Genomic DNA, 12,662 nt, shown 5'->3' with positions numbered 1-12,662 from the left:
GCTGGGCAACTTGAAGGAGAGAGACTGGACCCTTGCCGACATCACATGCGCCGCTACCAATTGTGGGCGGCATCGGATTTCGCAACTGTCGCATCCCACCTTCAGTTTTCCTACCCTTCCATCAACACATTGACATTTCCATTCAACTGTCCACTCGCAGCGACCATACCCGCGACATATTTACGAATCATCGCGCATTGCAGAAACCATCCACTGACTGCGCCACACCATTGAAGCGCCGCCATGGCGCCACCCAACCAACTGGGCAAACGCGTCAAGCTCACACAGGTCCGCCGCCCCTTCATCATCGGCAGCACGGCCGTCCCCTTCTCCGACGCGAACCCCAAGCCCCCGGGCGTCGCCGAAAACCACACGCACTCCTGGAAGGTCTTTGTCAAGGGTGTCGAGGACACAGACATCACCTACTGGCTGCGCCGGGTGCAGTTCAAACTCCACGAGTCCGTGCCAAACCACGTCCGCATGGTCGACGGGGAGCCGGGAAAACCATTCCTCGTGACGGACACGGGATGGGGTGAATTCGACGTCAACGTCAAACTATACTATGTCAACGAGAGCGGCGAGAAACCACAGACGACGTACCACTACCTGCGCCTCCATCCGTACGGTAGGACCGAGGAGGAGAAGCAGGCCATGATCACAGAGCACGGCGAGGTGCGCTCGTGGGCCTACGAGGAGCAGCTGTTCAATGAGCCCTTTGACGCCTTCTATCGCATCCTCACGGCCGGCGCTGTTCCCAAAGGCTGGAAACCGGCGGGCGGCAAGGGCAAGGGCAAAGGACGGGCAGCCGCGCAACCGCCGCCGCTGCCCGACCCTGAGAGCGGCGAGGTCTGGGATCGGACAGCCATGATCCCCGCCAGCAACAGGCCCGGGCAGCCGTTCAGCCGCGAGACAGAGGCCGCCGAGATCAAAAAGCTGAAGGAGGCTCAGGCGGTGGCGGAGGAGTGGACGCAGAAAACGCTGGCCGAGCTCAAGGCCAAGGAGGAGGAGTTGGCACGTCTCAAGAGCGAGAATGGCTCGGCGACGACCGCGACGGGGAAAGCTGCCTCTTAGAGAGGGGGGCGATCCCTAGTCAGAGGGCGAGGCGGGTTCAGGAGGAGAGGCTCTCCATGGGCAGATTAGGACAGCCTTGACCACAGTCACTGTAAACCAGACGTACACAAACACACATAGCACCAAAGTTGCCCGACCTTTTTCCAACGTTATAGATTGGAGTGTGTTCCTAGGACTCTCGTCCCCTTCCCTTACCATGTCGTACACTGATCTACACAAACGTACTCGCAGTCAAAATCCCAAACGCCAGTCCCGATTCCCGACTCCCTCTTCCTTGTGCCTAAAGTATCCTCCCGGGACTGGCAATTTCAAACCAGAAAACACCCCAAATTCCAATTTTTCCTCTCGCAAAAGACGTGAATCATCTCCCGCAAGTCGAGAACCATCCATCTTGATGGTCGACTCTTGTGATCCCAGCGACGGCTCGTCTAATGCTCGTCAAAACTCTCAAATACTTTCGAACGCTCAGTGTGTAAACATTATCAAAAATTGAGGCGCAGCCTCGATGCTTCGGTGCCAAACCAACAAACGCCTATACGTGGCTCTGAAGCAGATACAAATAAAAAGTTGAAGGAGTGTGTCAGCGTGTACAGGGCGTCTCAGTCTGATGCTAAGACTTGTTGGATACTTAGTGGGCGGCGGCTTCGTACGCAGGGGGGGCGTCTTCATGCTCAGTCCACGTCTGGTTGGGGAAAGCCGGACCGTCGCCTCGCTTCTTCTCGTCATAGATGCGGGTGGCAATCTCGCCAGCCATCTTTTTGATCCAAGCTTGTTCCAGAATGACAGACGATGTGTCGGAGCTCGCGCTGGCACGTTCATGGCCCAAGTTGGCTCGTTTGAACATGCGAGGCTTGGCATCGTCCGGCGTGCCACGCAGAGCGGGCTCCGTCTCGGAGACCGGCTCTGGCGCTGCTTCCGCAGGTTCTTCAGGTTCGAACTTGACTTCGGTAGTCAATTGGCTCGGTTGGTGACCGACTGTCCTCTTCTCGTCGCGGACAAATCGCGCCTTGGTGTCGAACCCCACATCCGACATAGTCTCAGCCTCGGGATGCTCAGGGATAGAATTCGCCGGGAGGGGCTCAGAGATAGGCACATCGATAGAAAGCGTGTCGGAGGCGCTGGTCTCGGTCATTGCATCCGAATTGTCCGCCGACTCGGTTCTCTTCCGTCTCAGATTCACTACGCGCGTCTTCTTCTTGCGGCCGCTCCGCGCACGCCCACCGACGCCGAGTGCCATACCTGCGGAGGCGGACTGTAGACTGACTAGAGAAGGCCTGCTGGGCAGGTGGCCGTGTGCATGACTTCCTGTATCGGAGAATGTGTAGGTCGTGCTGTTGCCAACAATGGCCGAGTGCGTTCTCGACAAGCTGGGTGTACCGATAGCAGGCGTGAGGTGATCAGAGCCCTCCCCACGGCCGGACCACGCGCGGAACACAACGTCACTGATACCCGGTGTGAAGAGTGACAGTGTGCGGTGTGAATCGGTCAAGGCCCCCAGTCGCAGGAGGTTCTTCTGAGAGAAAAGCCCTTGCATTTCGCCAGCCCCGTTGGCAGAGAGCTCGGACAGGGTGTTGAGATCCACTGGGTTCCCGTTCGAGTCCACGGGGTCTTCTGGAGGACTTGAGAAAGGGTCTATGCCTGCCTCGTCGGCCTCTTCCGGTTTCGGTGCGTCAGCAGCCTTGTTAACCTGATCAGGGCACCAAAGTTGCAATGAGAGCTTATGAATGATCGCCGGTAGCTCGTCCATCATGAGATTTCTCAGTTGTTGCTCAATTGTGCGTTGCAAGTAGTCACGGACGAACTGTATCGAGTCAAAGGTCGATGAGACCTTGAGAGACTCGAGGGGGTCATTTCGGAAGACAATGGTAAGACCTTTTTGCTTGGAGAACACAAGGATGATGAAGGCTGAGAGCTTGATCTCCGACAATGTGATTGACAGTGGAATCGTGAGACCCGAAGCGGCAGCAAGAGGCTTGGGCGATGTGAAGCTTGGCTTCGAGTCCAGGTAGGTGTTGAGTGGGTTTGCCTATTGTTTGTATATCAGCGCCTGTTATAGCTGCAATTTGGTTTTGACAGGGGGGGCTGTTTCAAGCGATCCCAAGACCGTCAACGCGTCGCGTCACAAGATTTGGCTGCAAGTGTATGGGCAAACAGTCTTGCAATCACGTCGCGTTGAGACCAGTCACATTGGCATCTCCAAGGTTGGTTCCTGATGCCGACCATTTGGACCGCGATCGTAGCTTGAGTTGTGACGCAATTCTGCCAGATGCCGTAAACACTCGTTCGCAGCTTTTGGAATGATGATTGAAGAAAATATTGAGCAACGGGAAACAGGTATCGTGTGAGATGCAGAAAGGATCTTGTTGTTTGTGGTGCATGAGAACGCGAGATCGGGCGTTGTCGGGAGGCCCGTCGCGAAACACCGAGGTCTGGCGATGCGACGAAGGGAGGGCACAAATCGGAGGCATCGAGCGTCGACGTACCTGCACTCGGGTCTTGAGTGTCAAGAAGGCATCGCCTGTGTAGCACATCTTGAAGATTCCACGGAACCTATCCTCTGCCAGGTCGCCGATCTCCAGGATCTCGAGATCCGGGGGCACAGTGCCCAGGTTGAGTTCGGAGACGAGGATGTCATCGACAATGATGGGCGGTTTGGGCGATTTATTGAGAGCATTGGTCAAAAGATCGCGAGCTCGGGCGTAAAAGTCCGCATCGGCCGTGAGAGGCGACCAGTTAAAGTTGAAGGCCATGTTTGTATGGCGTCGCCTGTCGCGCGACCATCAGGGTCCGATGTTTGTGATGCTGTCGATGCAGTGCGATATGAGGCTCGGGAGAATCAAGGATCGAGTTTCGAGAGTTGGTGGACTGGCCAGGAAGATTATTGACAGGTCGCCGTGCGGTGCTTCTGATGCGAGAAAGACTGAGGTGATACACGCTGGCAATGGTCGAGTCGATACTGATAATACCGAAGAGAAGGAGGGCAGAAGTGTGATGAAGAGAGGGCGATTGCAAGAAGCTATGGAATGGGTTCAGGGTGCCGCGCCTCACACAGAATTTGCAGGGTCGCAGCGTGGGGATGACGCTGGAGGTAGGCCCTGTCGCGTGCACTGTCAGCCCGCACTCAATGCAAACCCGTGTTTACCACGGAAATTTACACGGGGTGAGCCGCATTTCGGGCCCCGAGCTGGTACCATTTTCGAAAATGAGCATATTTCGCACCCGTGCTACCCCGTAGAGGCCGAGTTTCATGTACTCCGTACCATGAGATCAACAACAACCCGGTCCTTCGCGAAGGTTGAGATTGCACCTCGCAATGCAATGCGACGTGACTGCTTTGCACAATATTTTGGTCTCCCTGTCCGCGTCTAATTAGCATTTTCAAGATAGTCATGTGCATGAAAGCGATGCATTGTCAGACATCTACTACCTACTAGTATACAGGTATTATCACGGTACGAGATGCATATTACGTCGTTGTCTGGTGACGCCCCTTTGTGGCAGCTGAGCCGTACAACCACTGATGTTCACGGGTATCACTTCGTCCAATCGGCCAGGGGCGTGTGCTGATGCCATCTGCTTCAACTGCCCGCCTTAATTCGGATCTAAACAAAAATAGGGCAGCAGCACTTTCTATCAGTTGATCAAACGCGTGAAGCCTGATCATCCTCACTAATAGGTATCATGCAGCAAGGTGGGCGCATGACGACTGCTAGTGAGCAAATCTCTTGGTTCAGCGCGACTGGCGAATCATTGTGCTAACAGAACGAAGACGTGCATCTGCATCTGTGGCTGCATTTGCACCTCCACTCGCCGAATAATTACCTTGCTACGGACAGTACGGAGTACAATTCGTAGCACCGGCCCTATGCTGACCATCTTTGCATTAAAATATCATATAATGCCGAATCGGAGTCGGCATTGGCATGGCGAAGCTTTACCAAAGTCCAACAACGATGAGATGCACCAGTGATACAACGACGTGGTACTACACGCCGGTCCGGCTGTCGAGGCAGTTGGCGATTAATATAGCAAGTGGCTATCATCCAGTCCGGCATACGTACATAAGACTGTCGATGCGCCACCCTGCTGCGTATGATACTCAGGTTCTGTCCCTTGAGTAATGCCAACAACAGCTTCTCTACAGCCACCCGTAATGGACCGCGTGGAAACAATCGTCTGCAGGTGGTCATAATCCGGAGCTGGGCGATGTCTGCGGATGGCCGACGTCTGCCAATATGGTGGTGAGCCGCGTCCAGGAGGCGCATGTCGCACTGCCCAGCTGGTGTGCGTGAGACAGGACGTCCAAGTCGAGGTAAAATCCGACGATGAGCATCAACAGCTGCTACTTCTAGATTAGACAAGGAGACGACAGGATGTCCATGAGAGCGCAATGCGAGTGTGCTGGGACTCGTGTGTGGTCGAAATCCAAATCTTAGTGGAATTCGCATGCCATAATTGATGGCACGCAGTCGCGCCTCGCTAATAATAACGTACGTGCGTGGTTATTACCTCCAGTCAGCTCCAGGCGTCACCACAATCTGGGTACTCGTAATAATTATTTTTTTATTGGCATTCGAGTTGGTTGCGCTGCCTGTTCAGCGCCTTGGTCGCACCTGCGATGACTCCATCTCCTCTTCCAGTAATTGCGTACCAATGTTAATAAAAGGCAAGGACGTCCCTCAATCGGGCTTGCCGCTGGTCGCGACTTGACTCGAGCAAAGGCCTTCTTCTGTCTTTCGGCTCTTCCCCTCATCACCATCGCGTCAACGCCGCCAATTTGTAACCTGACAACATCTGTAACCCTTTTCCAACGAGCCGCAGCACTCACCTTACCGCCAGGTTTCTCGCCAATTCACATGGCCCCGGACTAAAGTAGCGCTGCGATTAGCTGCCACAGCAGCGTTGCTCCTGCTACCTATTCTACACCGGTCAACCAAAACCTTGCAGGCTTCCCCCCGCTGTGCCTTGCAGCTGGATGCAAGGCACTCGCCGCGCTCCAATCATGACGCTGGGTCAATCACCTCCGAAACTGAGTTCGCCTTCTGCCTTTGCCGGTGTCACCCTCGACATTCGCTCACCGAGCCTCGGGTTCCCGGCGAGTACCCGCGACTGTAACAGACCACGGCAGCCAGGCCCAGTTCCCCCGCCCTCGACATCTGCGGCCTTCAGCGCCTCGAGCAATGCATCATGGGCGACCCGCCAGGGCGGAGTTGCGTTCAAATCTCTGCCCAAGGGTTGCACTCTGGGGAAAATGGTGGGTGAAGGTGCAGCAAATGCTGTTTTCGAGTTTTGCCTGCCCGACGGAAGCTTCCTCACCCACGAGGGTATACGTATGTCGTCACCCAGCTTCATCCCACTATCTGTGCCGCTACAGGCGCACCAGATTGCTCGATGATCAACGCCAATTGCATTACTGACCTACGCCAGGCCTTCTAATTCGGGTTGCGAAGGAATTCGTTGAAGATGATCGACCAAAGTTTGATTACATCGAGCAGGCGCAGTATTATCGTGACCGTATTCAGCCTATCTTAGGGAACTACGTACTACACCAAGAGCTGGTGGATCTGCAAAACTCAGACATCATTGATATTATCAATGCTCACCTGCGGCGCATCGATCATACGCGCAAAGGCAAGTTCAGAGGTACATTCGTCGGCCAAAGCGACTGGGGCTTCCTCGTGGAGGACATGCGGCCAGACAGTGAGTTTAACCCCTTCTTCAACACGTGTTACCGCGGTCAGCTAACAATCACAGGTACGGATCATCTTATCGTCGAGTTCAAGCCCAAATGGCTGTCTCAGTCGCCCAGCGCGCCAAAGGACGCCACACGCTGCCGACAATGTGCCAAGGAACTCTGGGGCTATGTCATGGAAGCGGATGTGGACAGACCCATCCCAACCATGTCCAAGCCATGTCCGCTGGCTCTAGGGAGAGCAGAAGGCAACCATGTTCGTGCAGAGAGCGCCCATCGGCTACTGCGACTGCTAGGGGAGCTCGGTAACAGTGAGCATCTCCACGCTGAGCTCAATGTACTCCGTGACCAGCAGGCCTTCACACAGCTCAGGGACGCGCAAGAGAAACTGGACAGGGTCGGTCCCTTGGGCGCTGCCAGTAGCGACCAAGGTTTTGCGCTTGCCATGACCCTCAGGGACTGCACCTGCTTCGCCCAGGTGACTCGAAGAGCGACCAACGGTCGGGGCACTGCTGGTCCTCTCAAGATCAAGTTCGGGGACTTTGACATGAAGAGTTCTGAGCATAGGCTGAGCTATTGGCGAAGCACAGAGCAGAATCTCATCAACGGTGGATTCTACACTGCCGACTGGCTGTTATGCGAGGGCTCATTCTATCGTCCGCCAACGAGCTGCGTACTCGAATTGTCGCAGCCCAAGCGACAAGTGCCAGAGGTCATCCACGTTCGGACCGCCGCGAGGAACGTGGCGCCGTACGTCGACAAGGATGCACATTGCTCGCCGGACGAAACCAAGATATATACAGTCTACACCCGTGCAAAACAGGTGCACATTGGGCTCGAAGCCCATCGGAAGGAGGCTCCCAGACCGACTGAAGAGCAGTCAAAGCGATTGAGTTTCCCTTTGAACACGAAATGAACCACAGGAAACAGGACATCCTTGGTGAGCGTGTTTCTGGAGTTATCGCCGGCATTTGCTGCAGGCTGGGTTTGGTATATCAGGGCATTTGGATTGCATGAGTGGGAGCATTGGATGGGCAAGGGAGATTTCAGAGGCGAGAATATCTCCAAACACATAGGCGCAGGGTTTCCAGCTCACAAATTGAGCGCCCAGTACAAATCGTATACTTTGTTAATTCATGACTCGTGGCAATAAAACACTCGTGGACAGTGTCTGTATTGCTTGCTTACACGCCAGCCACCGTGAAGCTGAGGAAACTTCCCGTTGCTAGTCCAATAACTAGACACAACCCCATGAAGCCGCCAGCGGCCTCTCGCTCTTCGGTTTCCACGTAGGCGCCCGCTGCCATGATGCAACTCGCGCCGAGCCAACCATTTGTCAGGCCAAAGACGAGCTGCACAATGACGAGGTAGAATGTGTCGGACGGCACAATGGCGCCACGCCCGCCAATGTTGCAGAGGAGGTACAGCAGTATATACGCCGCCCGTGCTACCGAGAGCAGGAAGAGTAGGAATGGTCGGTCTCCCAAGGAGAATGGCAGGGACGTGGCCAGTCGACCGCTGAGGTCGCCAACGTTCCAGAACAAGAAGGCAAAAGCGATGAAGGCTGCCGGGTGGAATAGGGTGCCTGCATTGGGCCCATCGTTGACAGACAAGATCTTGGATGTGAATACCGGGAAGAACATGGTCTCTGTGAATGTCAGAATCAATCCGAGGGCTAGCCAGCGTAACTTGGAGAAGAGGCGCAGCAACGAGACGGGCTTGCGCGCGGCCTGTTCAGCTTCCTCGACAGAGGCTACGGACCCAGCCATCTCGACCGTTAGGCGCCTCTCGACGATCTGTGCATGACGTTTCGAGAGAGGGATGAAGGCAATGAGAGTGCCGAGCGAGATGCTCACGGCGGTGATAAAGTAGAGAAATGCCGAGGCCTGGTCATCCCCGTCATCGGATTCCTTGGTAGAAGGAGGGTACGCGAGGACCGAGAAGATCTGCGTCAAGGGCGGGAGCACGCCCGCGATGCCCTGCCCTGCCATGAGTGCCTGCATGTACTCGCTCCGTCCAAAACTCCCCGCAAAGGCAAACGCGCCGTTCTGGATCAGGCCTGTCGCCCACGAACTCAGACAGACCATGACGAGCACGAAGCCCAGGTACACCTTTGGTGTGGCGTGAGCCAGAAGCACGGTCGATCCGGTGAGGAACACAAACACGAGCATGTTGATGGACAGGGCCATGTTGATGCGGAGTGGGTAGGAGGCCTTGGTCTGCATGTTGGACAGGACCAGCATGACCACCAGGTTCGTCACGGTCGACACGGCGAGGATGGACGGCTGAAAGGTCGCCTGTATAGAGGGCGAGGCGGCCAGGCGCGCGGCGAAGTACGGCGCGGCGGCGAGAAACATGTTCCACGCCCAGAGCATGGCGACGCCGAGGAGGAGGAAGATGGCGTACTCGAGCCGGGAGAAGGGCACTTCTTCCGCGCGGCTGTGCATGGTTGAGCCCTCGAGGCTCGAGCGTCGTGGTTGATGCTCTACATCGTCGGAGTCGGCAATGGTCACGTCGTCGCTCGCGTTCAGCGGCTCGTACTCGGCGGGATTGCTGGACGAGGCCTGCGTGCCGTATGGTTTGCTGGATCGACCCAGCATCGCGTCTTGCACGTCTTGATTCCGTCACAGGTTGTCGCTTTACTGAGGGTCGAGCCAACTCGGGGATGGTATGGGGAACGGGTCGGCTACATCGACTGACCTGTCGAGGAATAGTGGTCGCTCGTGCCGGGTCGAGTGACGCCGTCTGTCGGAAGCTTGGGTCCTGATGATCTGCCCGCGATCGGAGAGTTGCGCGGGATGGCGGCTCGATGCAGCGATCACCTGCGACAGCGTGCCGTTAACTGGGGCGTGATGTGTGATCAATGACGGGCACATGTCATTGAACGATTGGGATGCTAACGTAGTGCGTGGGTACTATCAGATGCACTAACAATCAAGGGCCATGTGCGGGTGAAGATCTGTTAAGAGCAAACAGCGCAAGGTACACTGCTCGTATACCACGACCAAATGTTCTCAAGAATTTCTAAGATACCTTACTATTGGTCTCGTTAGTAGGTTTAGTTTTGATCTCATTCACCATCACTCGACTCGTCAGACGAGGAATTCGGCGACAATGTGAAGAATAGATACAGGTACCATCTCTGACAGCCTGCCAACAGTGGCACTCGCTTTGGTATACGAGGCTGTGAATTGTCCTGTCCGACTCTTTTATAGATCACACGTTATATATGTCTTACTTCGACTCCTCAAGAAGGTCCTGAACCCTCTTCACCTTGTCCTCTGCCGTCTGCTTCTTGTCGGTCCGCGTGCCGACCCTCATGCTCGTCTGGACACGCACAGCGCCCGTTTGGTGGACGATGGTGTGAGCTTTGCCAATGACTGTCATGACCTCATCCCACGGGCCCTCTTCAGTGCTAGTTAGCGGCTAATTCTTATATTCCACGGTCACTTCCATCCAGGGGAGGATCATGCTTACCGACGGTAGTGCCGGCTGAGTGCATCGTGTACTTGAGGCCACTGGCCTTTACAACTTTCTGCACTTCAGCGACTTCCGCTGCGACCGACGTAGTCCCCGTGCCGACCTGCCCTTTATCAGCATTGAAGCTCGTCGAGTGACACCCGGGTGAAACCCACCGGCACCAGACAAAAGTCAGCATAACAGGCTGGCGGGGTGTTGATGGAGCTGTAGTCCATTTTGAAAGACGGAAACTTGTGGGATATTGATGGCAGACTGTGAGCTGGTCGCAAGACAATGCAACGATTCAAGACACTGCAGATTGGCGTACGAATGCTGGCCGTAGGTGCTATCGTTGAAATAGTGAGTGCACATGCCGGTAGGAGGAGTCGATGTATAGCGCGCAACTCGAAGCATACCGGGTAGGCAAGACGTCGGTATTAGTGTAGGGCCAGTCAACAAATTCCATGTCGAGTCGTTCGTTCTTAGTTCTTTATCATAGGTACACATACATCCTCAGAACCTACGGCATCAAGCACCCACACTATGTCATAACCGCCGATGGAATTGTCCAAGTTTGCTGCTGCAAGTGCCATGGCACGTAGATGTCCGCTCAGAAGCTCACAGAGCTGATGCACGAGGCTGTGTACGGACGCGACGCTTCGACTGAAGTCGACAGGCACTTGATTAGCCGTGAGGTGTGAGTATCTGAGCTGGATCCATCACGACAAATACGTGCGCGCCCGGTTTGCGTAACCTCGAAGACGAAGTAGCAGGAGATGATGGACATCAATTGCTATCTACTCTAAAAATGAACGCCACGCTATGCTCCTAAACCAAACAAATCAAAATGACCCGCAGGCTCATGCAGAGTGCTTAAAGCAAGAAGACCGCCGCCCCAAAGGCCACCAAGGCACCGAAAGACGTGCTATCCAGCCTGCCCGCGGCATTCGGTCCGCTACCACTGCCGCCGTCCTCTGGCTGTGTCCTGCCCACGGCATCAGAGATGTTGTTGATCGAGTCGAGCGCCTCAATCGTTTCGCCTGCGTTGAAGAAGTCGACCAGGACAAAGTTGGGAACCCCACCCCACTCTTGGCGACAGGTGTCGAGGTGCGTGCCCAACGCGCCCACCTCGGAGGTAGAGTTGCTGTTCACGGTCTCGATGTTGTCCTCGTCTGGCACGGTGATGCCCAGCGTGCCAAGGGAACTGTACTTGAAGTGGTTCGCGAGGGACAGGTAGTTCTGGCTCAACGCATTTGTGGCCGAGTCCAGACCCGAGGGCCGATCAAGCGTGCAGTTGAACCCGTCCAGCTCCTGGACGTCAAAGGGCGTCTCAAAGACGTAGTCGAACTCTGGCAGCACGGCGGGCGCGGCGGTGGCGTCGTAGTCGAGGTTGGTGACAAAGGAGACGAAGCGGGTGTTGCTGTCGATCATGGTCTGCAGCGTCGGCCACTCGGCCGTTGCGCCTGCTGTGGTCGGCACATACGACTTCTCACTCACGCCGGACTGGACCAGAGCCGATTGAAAGTCAGCCGGGGTGGCGTTGTCGCCGTTGACGACAATGAGCGTCACGACCTCGTTTGGGTTCTCGTCCATCCACGCGTTGATCAGCTTCAGCCAATCCGCCAGCGGTCCTGCGTCCAACAAACTACACGACGAATGGCACAGCTGAAGCGTGGTGTCGCCTTGATGCGTCTGAGCCTGCAGCAACCGCAGGCCAGCGTCTAACGCCCGGGTGGCATTGAAGTACTGGTTCCCGGATATCGAGTTGTCCGTTGAGGCGTCTCGGAGGGCATACGAATTGTGGGCACCGAGATGTGTGATCTCGTTGTAGCGGCGGGAGCAGAGAGAAGGTGAGTTGTTGCAGGCGACGGAGGTGTTGGCGCTGTCTGATGTCGAATCACCACTTGTGACCTGTGGAAGAGCGTTGGCGGCATGGAGGAGGGCTGTGGCGACAAGACAAGACCGTGCTGAGAACCACATACTGTCTTTGCGTTTGGAAATATGTGCTAGTAATAGCTTCTCGAAATGATATGCACGGCGGAGCGAATGGAAGTCAGGAAATGGGATAAACGAGAGTCGGCAAGGAAATGTATTGAGGAAGTGAAGTTGGCAAGATGAAATGGAATAAGGAGAGTACCGTAATCAGAAGATGTCCCTTACTCTTGTACATTCTCTGCGCATAAAACACACAAACATCCGACCTGGGCGAAGCAACATTGGCGTTGTTCATTGTGGTGAATGAATGAAGATCAAACGGTGAAATGCTGCGCCTCCTCAAACGTCAGCCAGTGGAGTCGCCCACCACCTCCTGTGTGCCAGGTCTGGGCAGCGGAGGACCCTGAAACCGCGCGGCTGGCTGCCTCGAAGCATCGAACCGGATCATTGAAGCGTTGGGCGCATCATGATACCGTTCATGCTGGGGCACTGCTGGCCGTGGACC

General features: G+C 55.4%; 6 protein-coding genes across 6 annotated transcripts; 2 read left to right on the top strand and 4 right to left on the bottom strand.

Moving 5' to 3' along the window:
- The first annotated feature begins 79 nt into the window (after nt 1-79).
- On the top strand, nt 80-1,385 carry F5Z01DRAFT_162664 (yeats family-domain-containing protein). Its single transcript, XM_046257818.1, has one exon. It carries the CDS (start codon nt 244-246, stop codon nt 1,069-1,071), a length of 828 nt encoding a protein of 275 aa, XP_046117234.1. The 5' UTR covers nt 80-243; the 3' UTR covers nt 1,072-1,385.
- On the bottom strand, nt 1,209-4,222 carry F5Z01DRAFT_658480 (uncharacterized protein). Its single transcript, XM_046263701.1, has 2 exons — nt 3,555-4,222; nt 1,209-3,097 (listed from the first exon to the last, which is right to left on the bottom strand). The coding sequence occupies exons 1-2, from the start codon at nt 3,819-3,821 to the stop codon at nt 1,700-1,702; spliced, it is 1,665 nt and encodes a 554-aa protein (XP_046117233.1). The 5' UTR covers nt 3,822-4,222; the 3' UTR covers nt 1,209-1,699.
- A 1,851-nt stretch (nt 4,223-6,073) lies between these two features.
- F5Z01DRAFT_675220 (inositol-pentakisphosphate 2-kinase-domain-containing protein) lies at nt 6,074-7,679 on the top strand (the record flags this gene model as incomplete). The annotated part of the gene is made up of 3 exons (XM_046265126.1): nt 6,074-6,401; nt 6,499-6,771; nt 6,826-7,679. The coding sequence occupies 3 exons, from the start codon at nt 6,074-6,076 to the stop codon at nt 7,677-7,679; spliced, it is 1,455 nt and encodes a 484-aa protein (XP_046117232.1).
- A 134-nt stretch (nt 7,680-7,813) lies between these two features.
- Nucleotides 7,814-9,716, bottom strand: F5Z01DRAFT_162080 (nucleoside transporter-domain-containing protein). Its single transcript, XM_046257813.1, has one exon. It carries the CDS (start codon nt 9,361-9,363, stop codon nt 7,948-7,950), a length of 1,416 nt encoding a protein of 471 aa, XP_046117231.1. The 5' UTR covers nt 9,364-9,716; the 3' UTR covers nt 7,814-7,947.
- A 224-nt stretch (nt 9,717-9,940) lies between these two features.
- F5Z01DRAFT_161892 (YkoF-like protein) lies at nt 9,941-10,776 on the bottom strand. Its single transcript, XM_046257809.1, has 3 exons — nt 10,399-10,776; nt 10,241-10,346; nt 9,941-10,170 (listed from the first exon to the last, which is right to left on the bottom strand). The coding sequence occupies exons 1-3, from the start codon at nt 10,456-10,458 to the stop codon at nt 9,998-10,000; spliced, it is 339 nt and encodes a 112-aa protein (XP_046117230.1). The 5' UTR covers nt 10,459-10,776; the 3' UTR covers nt 9,941-9,997.
- F5Z01DRAFT_161940 (PLC-like phosphodiesterase) lies at nt 10,759-12,331 on the bottom strand. Its single transcript, XM_046257811.1, has one exon. It carries the CDS (start codon nt 12,200-12,202, stop codon nt 11,096-11,098), a length of 1,107 nt encoding a protein of 368 aa, XP_046117229.1. The 5' UTR covers nt 12,203-12,331; the 3' UTR covers nt 10,759-11,095.
- Nucleotides 12,332-12,662: the final 331 nt, after the last annotated feature.

Source organism: Emericellopsis atlantica (assembly GCF_019669845.1).
Source record: "Emericellopsis atlantica unplaced genomic scaffold F5Z01scaffold_17, whole genome shotgun sequence".
In the NCBI taxonomy this organism is placed as follows: Eukaryota; Fungi; Ascomycota; class Sordariomycetes; order Hypocreales; family Bionectriaceae; genus Emericellopsis; species Emericellopsis atlantica.
The sequence above is the reverse complement of the archived record's forward strand: the minus strand, read 5'-3'. Positions and strand labels throughout refer to the sequence as shown.